The sequence below is a fragment of the Leishmania mexicana genome, chromosome 15 (assembly GCF_000234665.1).
Source record: "Leishmania mexicana MHOM/GT/2001/U1103 complete genome, chromosome 15".
NCBI lineage: Eukaryota > Euglenozoa > Kinetoplastea > Trypanosomatida > Trypanosomatidae > Leishmania > Leishmania mexicana.
Window position 1 is genome coordinate 478,185 of NC_018319.1, and position 17,254 is coordinate 495,438.

At 63.0% G+C, this 17,254-nt stretch overlaps 3 protein-coding genes across 3 annotated transcripts; all 3 read right to left on the bottom strand.

Moving 5' to 3' along the window:
- Positions 1-1,113: 1,113 nt before the first annotated feature.
- On the bottom strand, positions 1,114-5,364 carry LMXM_15_1300 (cysteine peptidase, Clan CA, family C19,putative; the record flags this gene model as incomplete). The annotated part of the gene is made up of 1 exon (XM_003873600.1): positions 1,114-5,364. The coding sequence occupies one exon, from the start codon at positions 5,362-5,364 to the stop codon at positions 1,114-1,116; it is 4,251 nt and encodes a 1,416-aa protein (XP_003873649.1).
- A 2,337-nt stretch (positions 5,365-7,701) lies between these two features.
- Positions 7,702-10,149, bottom strand: LMXM_15_1310 (putative cation transporter; the record flags this gene model as incomplete). Its single annotated transcript, XM_003873601.1, has 1 exon — positions 7,702-10,149. The coding sequence occupies one exon, from the start codon at positions 10,147-10,149 to the stop codon at positions 7,702-7,704; it is 2,448 nt and encodes an 815-aa protein (XP_003873650.1).
- A 900-nt stretch (positions 10,150-11,049) lies between these two features.
- On the bottom strand, positions 11,050-15,408 carry LMXM_15_1320 (conserved hypothetical protein; the record flags this gene model as incomplete). Its single annotated transcript, XM_003873602.1, has 1 exon — positions 11,050-15,408. One exon carries the CDS (start codon positions 15,406-15,408, stop codon positions 11,050-11,052), a length of 4,359 nt encoding a protein of 1,452 aa, XP_003873651.1.
- Positions 15,409-17,254: the final 1,846 nt, after the last annotated feature.

Consider the following 17,254-nt stretch of genomic DNA (forward strand, 5'->3'; position numbering starts at 1 on the left):
GGTGTCGTTGCATGCTTTCTTAGTCGCCCTGTCAGCGGGTGCGCCCACGGTGGGGTGGGGTGGGGGGACGGGAAGGGAGGCGAGCGTCGCGCACCACTATGAGCTCTCTCGCATCCAGGGGACGTCCTCCGCTCTGCCCTTCACATGTGCTACACACACGAGCTGTTTTCGTGCTTGCATCTTTTTCGTTTTCCTTCAGGATCCTAACAGCGGCGCTGCGCACCTGCGGGGACGATGCGGGGCGTGGGCGGGGTGTGTATGGGGCAGCGGTGGTGGTGAGGGAGGCCAAAGGAGAGACGGCGCATACAAACACGGGAGCCGTGCGTGAAGCGCACGAGAATGAGAACATCAACGCGAGCACAACGAGGAGTCAGGAGAGTAAGAGCGCCAACTCATCATTGGCAGCCGGTCAAGCGAGGAGGGGGAAGGGGGAGGGGGGAGGAGGAGCAGCAGCAACGTGAAGTCGTTCGGTGCAACGGACACCAGCTTCACCGCCTAATCGTGTGTGTGTGTGTGTCGGAGGAGTGGAGGCAACACACAGACACACACACACACACCTACAGAGAGAGAGAGCGGCTGCAGCGACGGCAAGATCGACGACGACGACATCACCCACACACACACACATGCACAAATACATACACGCCCGAGCAAAGGTGGATAACCCGCTTGAGCGCCCCCTCGTCCTCAGCCCCGTTTTCTCCACACAGGGAACACGGTTGCGCTTTCACAGAAGCAGTCGACACGGCTGATGCCCAACACGAACAACACCTCATCCAAGGCAGGAGAGGGGGGAGGGGGTGGGGTAGCACAGAAAAGACGGAGAGCGGAGTCGCACAGCCACAGCCACACACAGGCACAGACACACACACACACACACACACACACAGCCCCAGACGCACCACGGCAGCACCGATAAAGAAAACGCGGAGGAGTGGCTGTAAAGGTATCGTACAAGTAAAGCAAAGACAAAGGACACAAGAGGACACCGACGCACACCAAGACAGGGTGGGAGGGGGGGGGAGAGCACAGGAACACCACCCGTCGCCTACGTCGGTGAACAGGATGCCGTGGGGGTGGGGGCGGGCGGGAGTGAGAGGAGGGGGTGGGGCACTACTTATTAGAGATCTTCAGCTGCGGACTGTGCTGGGCAACGTAGCGAGAACCTGGCTTCTCGCGCGGCTTGGCGTGGTTCAGCATTAGGCTGGCGACGTACTGGGACGTGTTCTTGGTGTGTACCCAGAACAGGTGCACGTGCTCCTCCCAGTTCTCGAAGTGGTATACTTGCCCCGCCACCATCATCACCCCAAAACCCTCGGCGTTGTTCAGCGCGTCCTTGGGTAGATAGGTGGTCTGCAGCATTATGTCGAGTGCCTCGTGCACCGTCGTGGTGCGGTCGATTGTGATGAGAAACGGCTGCCCGAAAGCGCTGCGCTGCTGCTGCTGGCCCAGTGACGTGCTGCGGTCGTGCGTCGAGTAGTTCATGTGGCAGCACGCGATCCGCTGCTCCGTGCCCTGGAGCGGCGCCGCCGCCTGAATATCCACCTCGAACTTGCGCAGTGCCGACGCCTCCAGCGCGGACTCCTCGGCGCCGGTCTTGGACATGGCCACCTCGTGCATCGCCGCGATGACGTGCCTGGCTGAGTCTACAAAGCTCAGCGTGAAGTGCGGTGACTGGAGGGTGTCCTGCATGGTGCCCCACACGTCCGCCTCGCGCTGCCACGCCGGCACGGACTCGCAAATGCGACGCACGAGGCCCTGGCGGGTGATGCTGGCGAGATTGACGCTGTAGGCCTCGCGGTGCAGTGCGTGGCCCGCGTGGTCCCGCAGCGTGGCGGTGACGACGCCAACGCTCTGGTGCTGCTCGCGGGCTTCAGCCAGTCGCTCGTAGTACAGCACCGAGGTCTTGTTGTACGAGTCCAGGTAGAGGAGGTCGGCCACGGTGAGTCGGCTGCTGTACGGCGTCGGCGACACCTCCGGCGCCGGCTCACCAGTGCTGCAGCACTGGTACAGCTGCAGACGATTCGGGTCAAAGGCGATGGTGCGACCGATGGCGGTGCACACGGCCTCGTAGTTCCAGCTAAAGAGCATGCGACACGAGTGCTCCGTCGGCAGCGTTGCCACGGAAATCTCGTGTAGCGTGGAGAGTTGCACCGCCTCGTACGGGTTCAGGGTGGCGGCGATGCGAATCGGGTCGGCCTCCACCGCTGCGTTCGCCACAGCGGTGGCGCTGCTGCGAGTGGTGCCCATGGTCAGCGCCGGCGTCGGACTCACACTGCTCGTGGCGCCGCACGTCGTGGACGTGTTTGCTGTGACGGCGCCATCGCCAGTGCTACCGGTGCTCGGCGTCGTCGGCTTCTTTGCATCCGACGTCACGGACTCGGAGCTGTTGATCAGCGCGGTCGAGTCTCCCTGCGGCGGCGCGCCAGTGGTGGAGGCGTCGGTGGCCCCCTCGGACTCCCCGCCAGGCGCCGCCGAGTGCAGAGGCGGGGCTGTCGGCCCGGCATCCGTGGCACCGCCTGTCGACGTTCGCTCCTTTTTGGCTACGCCGGACGACGCTGTCGCCGCCGCCACGGCGCCGCGCTGCCGCTCCAGCGTTGACTGCCGGTACGCGTCGTCGTTTGCTCGGTGGCTGCGCTCCACCTCGATGATGTGCACGTCGAGGCTGTTGCGCGTGTCGCGGTAGTAGTTGAGGATAGATAGGTAGCGACACGAGGCGGGGATCGCTCGCAGCTGCGCCACCACTACGCAGCCGGACTTGAAGTCCCCCAAGTCAAGGTGCTCGTTAAGTTCGACTGGGGTGTGGTCGCCGCGCTCGAGGAAGAAGCGGAACATCGACGGCGGTGGCGGCTGCGACCTTGCTACTGGGGCGCCGGATGAGGATGGTGCCGCGTCATCCAACAGGCCGAGGAAGTCGCGGTACACGGCCCCGCAACAGTACGTCTTGGCTGCCTTGTCGATGAGACGACTGCCAACGTACTGGATAGTGTTGACGGAGTAGTCGTAGTACTTGAAGAAGATGAGGGCGCGGTCGTAGCCAACGAGGGGCAGCACCGGTAGAGCGGCGGTCGATGCCGCAGGGGCCGGGTGCAGGAGGGGGTGCCCGAACGGGAGCTCGAGGTGCACGTTGCGCACGGCCACCGTCCGCTTATTGGGCATGTAGCACGTCAGCATCACCGACACCGTCCGCCGCGACTCGCTCAGCAACAGGGTGACAGTGTTGCAGCTGTCGGTGACGGCAGCCATCGCCACGGGAAGCGTCTCCGTGTCGGTCGTGACGACGTACTCGACTGTGGCCGCGTATTCGGAGTGGTCGAGGGTGATGTGCAGCGCCTTCGCCTCCGTTGGGCTCGACAACTCCACCGTGTAGCAGCGGCCGGTGTCGTCCTGCTGGATGCTGCGGATCAGGCCCCATTCCTTCGTCACGCCGTGCAGCCCTGGCAAGGGCACCTTCGCCTGGTCGACGTAGAGGCACATCGTCAGCGCAGTGTTGTTCTCCTCTGCGGTGAGGAAATCCCTCAGACACTCCTGCGGCTGCTGCGGAGCGAGTTCGTTGTGCTCCGCGTTTTCCGCGTACGTCGGAAGAGCGATGGACGGCCGCAGCGCCGATCCATCGCTGCACCGCCACAGGCGACAGTTGGAAGCCGTCACGCCCCGACGCGCCATCTCCGGCTGCGCGGCCAGCGCCTCGTACACCGCCGCCAGCGTGTCCGACTTACGAACTGTTATGACGCAGTCGACGAGCCGGCGCCACTGCTGGGTATCGCGGGAGAAAAGTTCGGTGCTGCACACGGAGTCGCAGTACTTGCTGAGGGCGGCATCAGTGATGCAGTACATCGTGACGGACAACCGGGCCTCCTCGGCCTCGCGCAGCTGTCGTTCTTCTTCCTGGATGGCACGCCGCATCGCCTCCTTGACCCAGTCGGATACGATGTCGGTCGGCGACGGCGCGAGAATCGCCGCCGCATCGGCGCGGCGCACGTAGGAGAGGATGTAAGCGTTCGCCCCTCCCATGAGCGACGTGTCGTGGCGGAAGCTGTCGGCCGAGCCGGTGCCGCGGCCGTAGTTGGCGCGCACCGCGACGTCCTCCGGCACCTGACGCACGTTCTCGTCGTCGTACTCGAGCCAACGGCAGAAGCGCTGCCCCACCGGGTCCCACTCCCGGATGTAGCAGTAGTAGTGGCCACTGCGTGCCGTGCCACGGTGTACGATCACCCCTTGCAGGTCGTAGATGGCGAGCGAGTCGCTGCTGAAGGGGACAACCGCGGAGCCCAACCGACTCCCACCACCCACACCGCCGCCACCGTCATCGCTGGCTGCGGCAGCGTCCGGCTTCTCCAGGGAACGCAGGTCGAGGACGACGGGGAACTCCAGCGGCGTATTCACCTTTCGCATCTCCAGTGTTGGGGAAGTCAAGTCCATGGCGAAGCGCTTCAGATGAAACCAGGTCACGGCAGGGAAGCGAGTGTAGCTGTAGCCCTTCTCGGCATCCATGTACACCACCGGCATCCCCTCCCGCTCCACACGGTACTTGTTCTCGCCGACCAGCTTATCGCGCGCGGTGAGTGAGGTCAGACTGCCTAGCAGTGTGCTGTGCTGGCCAAGAGGGATGTGCACGTCATAGTAGGTGTCGGCGCGGCGAGAGACGTACGACTTGTCTAGCGTCTCCACGAACTGCTCGCCACGCCCCTCGAACAGTTGGTTGATGGCGCCCTCCGTCACGGTGCCTTTCATCCGCTCCTCCAAGTTGTCGCGCAGCAGCGTCGCCATCTCCTGGATGTCGTGCTGCACGTACAGCTCCTTGCGGCCCCAGCCAAAGGCGTTGGTCAGCACGGTGGTGCGCGCCGGCGTGGTGCGCTCTTGCATCTGGAAGAAGGTCTCCTGCAGTGCCTTGTACACTGACGGCTCATCGTCATCTTCGACAGGGATGCGGTAGACCGCAGTGCGGAAGTAGCTGATGTGGAAAAGCAGCTGCAGCAGAGAGTTCAGGTAGCAGGTGCAGCCCTCGTTGATGAGCCCCACTGCTGTCGGCACTATTTCGGCCTCTTCGTCGTCGTCCGCGTCCGCAGGGGATGGACCAGCGGCGACATCGGCAGCGCTCCCAGCCTTGCCCACGCGGCTGCGGAGCGCACGACGACTCACAGGAGCGTCGCCCTCGTCGTCCGCAAAGGTGGTGTCGCTACTACTGCTGGAGGTAACGGCCAGGCGGTCGCTGCGTTGCGCGTGGACGTCCTCGCCGTGGCCGTTGCTGCTGAGCTGTGAGCACAGCGACGACCCTCGGCAGGTGTCCATCGACCGATTCCCCTCCGCGCCGTTCGAAGACCGGTCTTCCGCGTACGTATCACCCACATTGGTGGACTCCATCGCGGTGGCTAATCAATGACGAAGGGACGGCGAAAAGGGGGTCAGCTCGGTATGGCGGAGGGGGAGCAAGTGCCGCGGCAACGTACGCGAACCCACACGGACGGAACCACGGCAAGCGGGCGTGGGGAGACAACAGGAATACAAGAAGGTGAGCGCGTACACACGGGCACGCACTGCAGCGAGGGAGCGAGGTGCGGAGAAGTGTCAGCTGTATGCGTGAGCGCGTGCGTTCACCCAGAAATATATATATGCTATATAGAGTCGTGGAGACCGAGATCGAGAGGTAGACGAGTACGATACGCCGGCCGGCAGAGCGTGTATTTCCCTCTCTCGATATACACACGTATGTGCGTGGTGCGTGGTGTCTGGTGTCTGGGATATTCGTAAAGAAACGAAAGAGAGTGGGGGCGGGGGCGGGGGCGTAACGGCCCCGGCGTGTGTGTGTGTGTGTATGAGCTCGCCAATCTGTGTGACCGCGTACGTGACTGGGCGAGGAGAAAGGGTAGGAAGGGGTGCGCGCGCGGCAGTGACAACGACTGTGGTTGTGCAGGGGTTGCGAGGGAGGCGAGAGGGAAAGACTGGGGAGTGGTCTGGAGTGTGGTGGTGATGGAGACTGCTGAGCGTTGCGTGTGAGCTTGAGCGTGTGTGTGTGTGTGTGTGTGACACTCGTGAGATGTGTAATCCTGCAACGTGCTCATGATCCCCATGAGAGAGAGGGAGGGGAGAGAGGAGGTATCACCAAGTAGCTAGACGTGAACCAGCTGTGGCCGTCGGAGGCTCGTGGCCCGTCTACAAGAGTCCACTGATCCTCTACATGTGCATGTCTGTATCTATGCGCTTGGGGATGGGGGGAGGGGGGCTACTCGGGTGTGCTGAGGAGAGCGACACAGGGCTACACAAAGCACCGCAGCACCCCACTTCCCCAGCCCCATCAGCGGCAACCCCCTCCAACACCCCATCAACCGTCCACACATACACATCCTCTTCCTCCACGTTTCTTGTCTCGCCCCCAGCCACTACATCTTCAGTCAAAGCCTGACATGAAAGATGTGATAGAGGAGGGCATGGGGACCCGCAGAGGCGAACGGTGCGTGCGTGCGCGCCTGTGTGTGTGTCGGCATGGGCGACTTTCATTGCAGGGACTTCAAGTGATGCAGTTCGATGCGGTTGACTGGACGCGCGGACACACTAAGCAACGGTGTGAGAGGAGGTGGTCACCAGAGGTCAGCGACCGAGACACGTTTGCGCTCTCTGCTGCGGCATGTCTACCTCTGTCCTATGCAGCATGAGGTCGAGCCCAACTCTTGCACCGGCCCTGTCACGGGCCCCCTATCGCCTGGTGCGAAGCAGCTGCAGAGACACACACGCGACAGCAATGCCTCAGCTCGGGCGTCTGAGGGCACAGCGCGTCAGCCTCAAACCCTACCCGCCACCCACCCGCCTCGCAGGCCACCTCACAGCCGCTCACATTGTGCCGGTCACCACACGGTGCAATCCCATCGCGATGGCACAGGGCCTCCCCCCCCACAGAGCAGCAGGACAGTGTGAGAGGGCCGGGGGTGGGATGCATTCGAGTCACGCCGACACTCTCTGCCCATCACATGAGTCGTGCATGTGCGCTGTCGCAGGTCGCTCCGGCGCAACGCCATCCGGCACCTGACCGCCGACGTCAGCAGCGGCATCCTGCTCTGACCTCCCTACGCTGTAGGTGCTTGACCCTGTTACCAGGAGAAGCGGCTCCGCATTGGCAAGGGATACAGGAGGGGAGAAGGGGGGGGTGCACTGCTGGGCTTCCTTCCCCGAGACAGAGTTGGGGTGTACAGATGACCCTTGGGGATGCCACACACGGAGAGCGAGCGCGCCACAGAGACGCAGCGAGGGTCGACAGGTGGGGGAGGGTGATTAAGGCGAAACACACCGTAAGCATGATAAATCGATGGGGACAAGAACAGCGACAGGAAACACCGGCGGCACCAACCACAGCTGCAGGAGTGGAGGGTCACGGCGCTCGCGCTGAGCGATCCGCCGGCTTCATTTTTCCGGTGCTCCTTCAGACGTCACCCCACCACCCTTTTACCAGCAGCAAAGTATACACCGACACGCCGTTAGACACGGCACACGATTGAGCCAAGTGGCAAGAGAGCGAATGCGGAGACACACACACACACACGGACAACCGAGCACGACCTCATCCACGCAGACACGGTGACTGCCCGCGGAGGACACCAAGGAAAAGCAGAGGTAGAGAGGTCGTGGTGGCGGAGGCTGCCGTTCATCCGCTGAACGGCTCCGTCCCCCTCCCCCTCTCGTGCGCCAGAAAAAAAAGTCCCCGGCGCCTCAGTGCTCGCGCACAAAGAGGACATGCATGGCGATGACCAGGATGATGCACAGGGCCCAAAAGAAGGCGTAGCCGTAGTCCCACGTCAGCTCCGGGAAGTTCTTCTGGAAGTTCATGCCATACACGCCAGCCAGGAACGTCACCGGTGTAAAGAGCATCGTCACACGGGTCAGCACGGCCATCAGCTCAGTGGTGCGGAAGCTCTGCAGGGAGATGTGCAGGTTCAGCAGCGTCTTGGCGTCATCCCGCACCTCCAGGGCGCGGTCGCTAATCTCAATGCAGGACGCGCACATCTGCCCCTCCATCTCACGCGAGCACAGCCGCAGCTTCGTGAACGCCTTGGCCAGAACCGCCTGGGTGACGTTGATCATCCGGTGCTGCACGTTCGTACGACGGTGCAGGTGGTGCAGGAAGTTGTTCATCTCCCCCTTGTTCATTGGCGAGCGGTCCTGCTCGTCCAGCAGTCGGCGCAAAAACGGCGACCGCGAGCTGCCGGCGAAGTGGTGCAGAATTCGCTTATCTATGTAGTGGCAGGAGACATCCGGCGTCGTCACGGCCCGCTTCTCCACGAACAGCTTCGCTTCGCATTTTTCAAGGAGCGCCGTGTGCACGTCGAGGCTGAGGTGGTACGTGTAGATGGCGTCATCGATGATCTTGAGAAGGAACTCCTGGAAGGACACGTTGCTGTTCTCGATGACCCGCTTCCACTGTGAGCGCAGGTTTGCCATGCTGTGCGTGTCGACGCGGTGCAGGGTGATGACGATGTGCTGCTTCAGGTCCACAACGATAATCCACCGATTCGTCAGCTCCATCACGCTGTCGTCGGAGATGGCGATCTTTTCGGTCGCCACACGCAGGTTGAGCAGGTACTGGCCAGCGTGGTTGGGCGACTCGCACACCTGCGGCAGCACCAGCGTGTGCTCGCGATCGACGAGGAACGAATCGCATAACTTGAAGCGGTTGGTTAGGTAGCGCAGTGTCGCGTTGTACTGTTGCCGGCTGGTGTCTCTGCCCGTCACGTCCACCCAATACCAGTTGAAGCTCTGCTCAAAGTACGAGGACTTGGCTCTGCGGGAAGTGGAGGAAGAGGTGTGCGTCGTCGTCATCTCCTCCCAGGCGCGGCGCTCCTCCAGCGTCATCTCTGCCAGCTGGAAGACCTGCGACTCTCGGGTCGGCAGCGCCATCATGACTGGCTCGTCGGGGCTGGGCTTGGTGACGGAGGTACGCGGCTTGGCTGGGATGACCTGAGACTGTCCCTTGTGAACGAAGATCGGGTCACGGAGCTGGGAGGCGTGTAACTCGACGTCGCGGAAGTGATTGCCAGAGCCGCCGCGGCTGTTGAAGTATTGAATGCACACGACATCCTCCTTGTTGAGTACCGCGTGAATGTGCGGTGCCGGGCCGCCGGCGCGAGCTCCATCGTCCCGGTGCAAGAAGGCGCCATACTTGGCCTTGCCGCGGCTGACTGTCGGTGCAGTCGCGAAGCCCATAGCGCTGCCGCTGGGGGAAGCGAGGGTGGCGTCTTTGGTGCCTGGTGCAAGGGCTAGCATTGACGGCGGTACCGCTGCGCCACTGGCTACGTGGCTTGTGAGAGGGTCTTCAGAAGGAATCACCTGGTAGCCGTGCCGCCCGTGCGCGCCGGCGCAATACTCCTCTGACCCCCCTCTCTCACGGCTGCCAAATCCCACGACAGCGCCCCCCCTGGTCACCAGCGGGGAGCGCACGAGCCGCGGCGCGTCGTTGTATGCGACGCGCTCATGGTGGCCGAGCAAGCCCTCCTCGATGGGATCGTTGAGGGTGCGCCACACGTTGGAGCGCGGCACAATAATAAAGCGATTACTGGACGACGACGACGATGACGACGATGACGACGACGAGGACGAGGAACGGCTGGGGCGGTGGCTGGCACTCCTGGTGTCAACACCGGTGGTGGCGCGCGAGCGGGCATCGCGGGACGGCCGCGTGCGAGTTGATGTAGAGGTCGAGCGCGAGCTCTTGCGCGAACGGCGACTACGGCGACGGTGGCGGCGCCCGCGCGACCGCTTTGACTTGCTCTTGTACGTGGACGCCGAGGACGCACCCGAGTCCAGGATCTGCTGCTTCGCCTGAGCAAACTCCTCCCTTGTGAGTCCGCCATTCTGATGCAGCTCGTGCAAACCTTTGATCGACTCTACAATCTCGAGCGGCCGCAGCGCGTGGGAATGCGCATTGCCCACGCGAGCCTCAGTGGAGGCGGGGGGCAACACGACGTTGGCGAGGTCCTGCACACGTGGCGGTAGTGGCACATGGCTGGACCCCAGCTCGCTCGCCGCGCTAGGGCGCTCGAAGGAGGGTGGGGTGAGGAAGGCGGAGGTGCCAAGGTTCGTCAGCCGATCCGGCGACGTCATGGTAACGTCCTCTGCCGGTAACGACGCCGGCGTCCCGGTTTTCGAGGCGTTGGACGACATGAGGCTGCGCCCCGGGGTGTGCTGATTCACACAAGGACCCTCTCGTTCTTCTCGTGAGAGCAGCCACAGCAGCGGTGTGTGCACGTACGCCGCGCGGCGGAGTCACCCAGGCTTTCCTGGATTATGAAGGACGCGCAGACCTCCTGCCAGTGTCGGCGAGTAGTAAATAGAGGCGAGGCCACGAGGAAGACCGTCAGCACCACGTCGTTTGCAAAGCGGAGCGCCGCTTGAGGTCGGTGTGTTATATGTGTGTGGGATGTGCTTGCAGTGCGCTTGCGGCAAATGCTGTTTTGGAGTGGAGTGGGGGAGGGTGTGTGTGGCGTGAGATGGGCGTGAATGCGAAGACGACTGCACATCTGGCCAGATGGAGCCGCGTGTGCGTGTGCGCTCAAAACTTATGCAGGCACACAGCCAGCCAAGCGCACGCTGCGCTACATGAAGTCGCGACGACACGGATGGGCACACCTTGACGCGCGTCCTCGGGGGCGCGAGCACGGGTGCATTGCGCGTAGCTACCGTCGCCCGCATTTCGCCTCTTGCAGGCAAGAGGGAGACGAAAAAGGGACAAGAGGACGGGTGTGCGGTAGTGCCCAAGTGTGTGCACACACACGCACGCATCGACACAACTGCTTGATGCGACGGTTGAACTCCGTGGTGTCTTCACTTCGATTACTTGTAAAGCTGCGAGCTGCCACACACACACACGCACACGCATTGAAGCTCATCGCTCTCGGCGCAGCCGCGCGCGCGTGTGTGCCTTCAATGCGGCTGCGAGACGGAATGCCGAGGGAGACAGCTGCAGCACGAGTTACAAAAGAGGAAAATAGAGCTCAACGGGCAGACTTTGCACACCTTACGTTCCCCGCCAACACCACAATACATCGACTCAGATCCGCACCATTACTCAGCCTTGCCACCGCCACCGCCAGTGCCTCGACGCGAGTCCTCGCGCAAAATGCCGCCAGCATTACCACCGCCACCGCCCCCCCGATGAAGTGCGGTGCCGTTGCCGCGGCTACCACCACCACCGCCACGGCCACGGTCAAAGTGGCCGCTGCCTCGCCCGGCGCGCGAGCCGCCGTGCTGACGGTCGTAGCGACCCCCACCGCCGTGGCGGCTACCGTCGTGACTACTAGCGTAGTTGGATGACGTCGACAACGACCCTGTGGGCTGCTGCTGCTGTTGTGTTGGTTCGCCGCCCTTGCTGCCCCCTGGCCTGGGGTGCCGCTCATTTCCGCCCTCTGCTTGGCTGCGCCGTCGGTTCTTGTAGGAGTTGCGGTACAGCCGCTTGCTGTTGTCCTCGCCGCCGCGTGCCGTCTGGAAGGAGCCGTTGCTCTGGTTGCTCCGCCGCGGTGACAGCTGCCGCTGCGAGTGGCGGCTGCTGGTGTGCCCGCTGTCTGCATCGCGGCGCGGTGGGTGGCTGTCGCGGGGGCGGAACTCGCCGAAGCTGCTGGCGTTGGAACTCTGCAACCCATCCACAGACCCCGTTCCCCCACCTACGCCGCCACCGTTGTTGCCGTTGCCGTTGCTATTTGTAGCCACTGCGCCGTTGACGGAGCGCATAGAAATGCTGCCGCTGAGCAGGACGTCATCGGTGCCGCGGCGATCCATAATACGCGGGTAGTCGGCGCTCGGCGGCGCAGCAAGCGCGCGGCCGCCCTCTTGGGTTGGTTTCTCGATGGCACCGTCGCACTCCGCCTCGTAAAATCGATCGGCTCGCTCCATCGTCTCGTCTGACAAGATGTGCATGCACACAAACTTTCGCAGCACTCGCGCTGCGGCCGACATCGTCATGGGGCGAGGCGTGTAGCGGAGAATCTCGTACACCTCCGTCACGATGGCCATCTCGCGCTCCGCGCGTGTCACGCCGTCGACGGTGATTTGAAGGAGGTCCATGTTGTCCTCCACGAGCGCGTCACCGTTGGAGCACAGTTCTGCGATGAGAAGCGCGCTAAGCACCTCCGCAGCAAGCGTCGAGTCGCGGCTCGTCGTCCGCGGCGACGTGCGCAGCTGCTCGAAGATGACCTCGCGGGACGGCGAGCCGGTGCGGAAGGCGTGGTAGAACCGCAACTCCAGCGACTGCTGTCGCACGTCGCTGAAGTCGACGATGCTATCGAGCAGCGCCTGCGCCTCGCTGGGGCCGCCGGGCATAACGAGACTGTGCAGCACAAGCAGCGGTCGGTACCGCACAAAGCTCTGCGCCTCCGTCGACGCCTGCCACGGCAGCTTCTCCGGGGCGACGAGCACATGTGTCATGTATTTGCCTACTTCGACGAGGTAGCTGCGCACGGCCGGTGGGGCGTTGTACACGAGCAGCTCGAGGCCCTCGTTCAACAGCTCCTCGTCGTAGACGACACGCGCGTGGTCGGACAAGACGAGCTGTGCCCAGAACTGGAAGACGTGGAGGTCCTCATAGAGCTTACCTTCGATGGCACGCTGCAGGGCCTCCATGGCGACCTCGTGCAGCTGCTCGCGACACATCGCCACCGTCTCCGCAACCTCCTCGCTCGCCGCATTCGTGTGCGCCGTCAGCTGCTCTACGCAGGCGACGAGCACGGCGCCAGTCTGCTTGCGTGTCTTCTCTTCCTTGACAACGGAGAGGCACCGGTCCATCCACGCACCGAGGGCCGGCAGCACATTGCCGTACGTGTCGAAGAGCTGCACGGCCACCTCGTCGGCGCTGCATTGGCCACTGGAGAAGACCGCCATCAGCTTCGCGATCGCCTCAGGACGCACGTGCTGAAGAGTTGACCGCGACGTTAGCGTGGCGATGGGGCGTGTGATGGCGCCAGTAACAGGAGACTCGGTGGTCGCCATGCCGTTAATTGAGACGGCGGAGTCACTAAGACTCACGCTGCCCACTTGCTTGCTGCGTGGCGCTGGCAGAGGCTGCCCGCCCACCATCGTGGAACTCATCGACAGCTGCCCGCTCGCGTCTGCCGCAGTGACCGCTGATAGCGCCGCTGCAGCCGACAGCGGAGCGGGGGAGACGGCGGAGAACACCCCCTGCTCAGAGACGTCGCAGGGCGGCGGCGACTGCGTCGGCGAGATGTGCGACAGTTGAGGCGTAACGAAAGCCGCCACACTCGGCGCACTACTCATCATCGGCGAGGCCGGCTCCTTGGGTAGCATGGCACGGAGGTCATCGACCGTAGACATGAGCACGAAGCGGCAACGACTGATGGAGTAGTGCTTGACCCAGTACTCAAGCTGGCTCAGCAGCTGCGGCAGCATCCGGCGCCCCTCTGCGGACTGTACGAAGTAGCGCTCCTTGGCGGTCTTGACGACGGTGATGATCTCGTCCACCTGCGACTCCGTCGGTGTGTACGACGGCGGCACGGCAAACTCCCCAAACTCGGAGCCGAGACAGCAGATGCGGAAGATGACGGAGATAACAGAAGCGGCGACGATATCGCGCAGGAACAGCTCGCACACGAATCGGACGTTGCCACACATGCGGTCGCGACGCTCCTTTTCCGTCTCGCCGCCGATCGCCTGAGCGCCTTCGATGGCGGACGTCAGCGGGGAGGACGTGTCGTCCACCGCCGTCGCCATCGCCGTCGGACTGGACGCGTCCGTCTCCTCAGCTCGGATGCTCTGCAGAAACTCGGCCTGGCAGCGCTTCAGCAATGCCATCCGCAGACGGTACTCAAGACTCTGTGTCTTGTCACCGACGATGTGCTGTCCTTGCGGCACTTTGCAGAGGGCCGCGATGAGGTCAGCGTAGCTGTGGCTGAAGTGCTGCTCCCGCACCGCCTTGGTGAAGAAGGCGTCCACGATTTTCGTCATCTGCTCCGTGTTTGCCTCGGGGATGGGTAGGCGCAGCAGCTCGTTCTTGACCTCGCGAAACTTGACCGGGTCGGTGGTCACCTTGTTCAGCACCGCCACCACCATGTGGTGGATCATCTTCTTCTCCACTTCGCCGAACAGACCCCGGCGGCGCAGCGATCCCTGCGCGAGCGAGATGGGTGCCTCCTGGCGACCTTCCCACACGTCACCGAGCGCCTCCAGCGCATTCGACTTCTTCACTGCGACGCTGGTGCCGATGCGCAGGGCAGTAGGGGAGCCGAACCCGCCGCCGTCCCGGCTGGGCAGGTCTGCCAGCGCGCCGATCCCAGTCTTCGAGCTGCCGACGGAGCTGAGACTTAGACTACCCTTCTTCCCCTTCTTCGCGGCAGTTCCTATGGCACTCGGTGTCGGGCTCGTGCCACCCATCCGCAGCGGCGCGGACTTGGCTGCTCGCTCGTTGAACTCGTGCACGAAGCGCTGCACCCCGGGCGGGACGTGTGCCGTTTCATGGCGGTACTCCGCCATCCACGCGGCGATCTGAGCTGCATCAAAGGCCACGATATCACACGTGGTGCGCAGCTGCGGCGGCTCCGCTGGCGACTCGTCCTCCGGCGCAGCACTCGGCTCCGCCGCCGCCGCAGTCACCTCATCCTTGCCGTGGTCTTGCGGCACCGCGGCGGTCTCCCGCTCTTCCGCGCCTACCCTCTCGGCGGCGTCGGACGACCTCTGTGCTTCCTCAGCGGTCTCAGATCCTTCCTCCTGCTCTGCTGCAGCCTCCTCGGGGACAGTCTTCGCGTCGGCCCTGCCTGCTACTTCACCAGCAGCAGCATCATCCTTTGTGGCGGTGTCCTTCTCCGCCTCGTCGGCGGTGGCGACTACGGCGCTACATGACGGTGCCTCATCGGCAACGTAGTCGAGCGAGGCATCCGTTCTACCTCCCTCCTCTTCCTTTGCCATGCTTTCCGCCTCGTCGGCTGCTGTGGGCGCTGCAGTGTCGTCCGGTGCGTTCGCCCCTATCTGCGCTGTCGCCGCGTTCTCAGTCTCCGCTGGAGCAACAGCCACAGCCGCAGCCGAGTCCTCTTCGAGAGGTTTGTTGGCGGCTTCCTGCTCGGCCGGTGCCACCGTCACAGCCTCTTCCTTCGCTGCCTGTTTCTCTGCTGCTTCCAGGGAGCGCGACTGGACAACCTCGGTGACTGCTGCGGTGGCCGCGTCTTCTGCTCGTGCGTCGGCGAGTGGGCCGGCAGCGGCGACCTCCGCCTCTTCGATAGTGGGCGCTGAACTGGCGTACGGCAAGGCCTGCATGCCGTCTGCGTACTTGGTGAGGCGCTGTCGAGGACTGAACAGGATGTCGTTGAGGGTGGACGGAAAGGCGTAGAAAGAGCTCGGGGTGCTGCGTGATCCCTCCAGATTCCCCGGCACCGAGCTACACCGCCGCGCTGGCGACCGCACACCACGACCGGAGTGCTCCATGGTTTACTCGTGTGCGTGTGCCCTCAAATTGCGCTTCGGTAGGCAAGGCGTGAGGATAAGCTCCGGGGAGACGTTGAGGCTGTGCCGTATGTGGATAGAGGGGGTGGTGGTGTGTGTGTGTGTGTGTGTGCTTGTGTTTGTGTGCAGGACCGGAGAAATACAGCCAAGCAACCGATTTAGAGAAGAGCGGCGCACAAGTGCCGCCGTGCACAGGCACGAAACAACAACGCACGAGCAAACCAAAGGGGGAGGGAAGCCAAAGCACGAACAGCCGAAAGAACGGGCAGGAATCGGCACACACCCTGCGCATCCAGTCACATACGCGCACGCGAAGAGAAGAGCGAGAGAGGAGCGAGAAAGGAATACTCACGTACGCCACCACGACACACGCACGCCAAAGCATGTATGTATTAAACCGGACGAAGAGATGCGTGTACGCCTGGTACGCCGGTCTGTGCGTCTGCCTCTGTGTGGACTCCGCGTAATGGTCAACACGCACGCGCACACACACGAAGGACGTGAAGCGAACAACCCGCAACTTGAGCGACTCTAAAACTCTCTTCCTGCCGCTTCTCTGCTCGCCACTTCGAAAAAAAAAAATCAACCGCAGAGTGCACGGGGGAGGGGTGCGGTGGTGCCGGCGGCGGCGACCCCTCTGGCCCCTTCTGTGTGTGTGTGTGTGTGGATGTACGTGTTGCCTGTGAGTACGCGGGGGCGCTCGGGAACGGTAACCACCCCACTCGAGCTAGCAAATGCTGTGCTGCGCGGAGAGAGAAGGGGGTGGTGGCTCTGTAAGCGGAGTGCTGGAGAAGGACGGCAGACCTTCCCCCCCTCTGCTCACTCTCTCGATGCAGTGGCTGTCTGCGTGCCCTCGTCGGTTCGTCTTAGGTGCCGACTTTTCCCGCGTTGGTCGGTGTTGGCCTTCGACGGGAGGAACAGACAACGCGGCACAGCAGAAGAAAAGAGCGCGAAGGTGCACAGACCGAGAGCCACACCCACACACGCAACGTGAGCGAGCAGTTGCGGGCAAGGCAGATGTTGGCTGGCAGGACGACCGCACCACCCTCTACCGCAGTGACAGTGGAAGCGTCAGCACTGACAGGAAAAGCCAACAAGAATGAAAGATGAAGACACGGGGAATGTATACATGAACACGGAGATGCACGCGCCACACCTGTTCTCAGCACATAGACGCACGTGCGGAGCCAAGCACGCACCCCCCGTCTACTGGGTAACCCGGCCCACGCGCACACGGGAGGGGGCAGCGGGAGGCCGAGAAGCACAGAAAGCTAAGCAAGCGGCCCCGCGAAGGAGAGGAGCGACGAAGAAGAGCGGGGGGAGGGGGGGGGAGACGTGGGGTGAACGTTGTTAGGAATGCGTTACGAGGCGCACAGGGCGAAAGGGAGGCGGCGACCGCGGAGACACGAGCACAGGTGGAAGACGGGGACAGACAGGGTGGGGGAGCAAATACGTCGAAAGAAGAAAACAACGGGAGGGGGAGGGGGGAAGCAGTGATAGAGGGTGAGGGGAGTGTGTGTGTGTGACAGTGTTGATAATCACGGGGCTGGTGATGAGGCGTAAGAACCGCGATGACGTGACACAGAGACGCGAAGAAACAGACGAACAGACAAACCAAAGGGAGGGAGGGAGGGAGGGGGCAACGCACACCAGCACAACGAGGGAGAGACGGAGCACCAACAAGCAAGGGATGCCGACACGGCGAGAAGAAAAAGCAACGCACACACACACACACACAGACACAGACACAGACACAGAGGGGGGAGGGAGAGAATGTAACCGAAGTCTTTTCTAGAGAAAATAGGAAGGGAGAAGAGAGCCGTGCGTG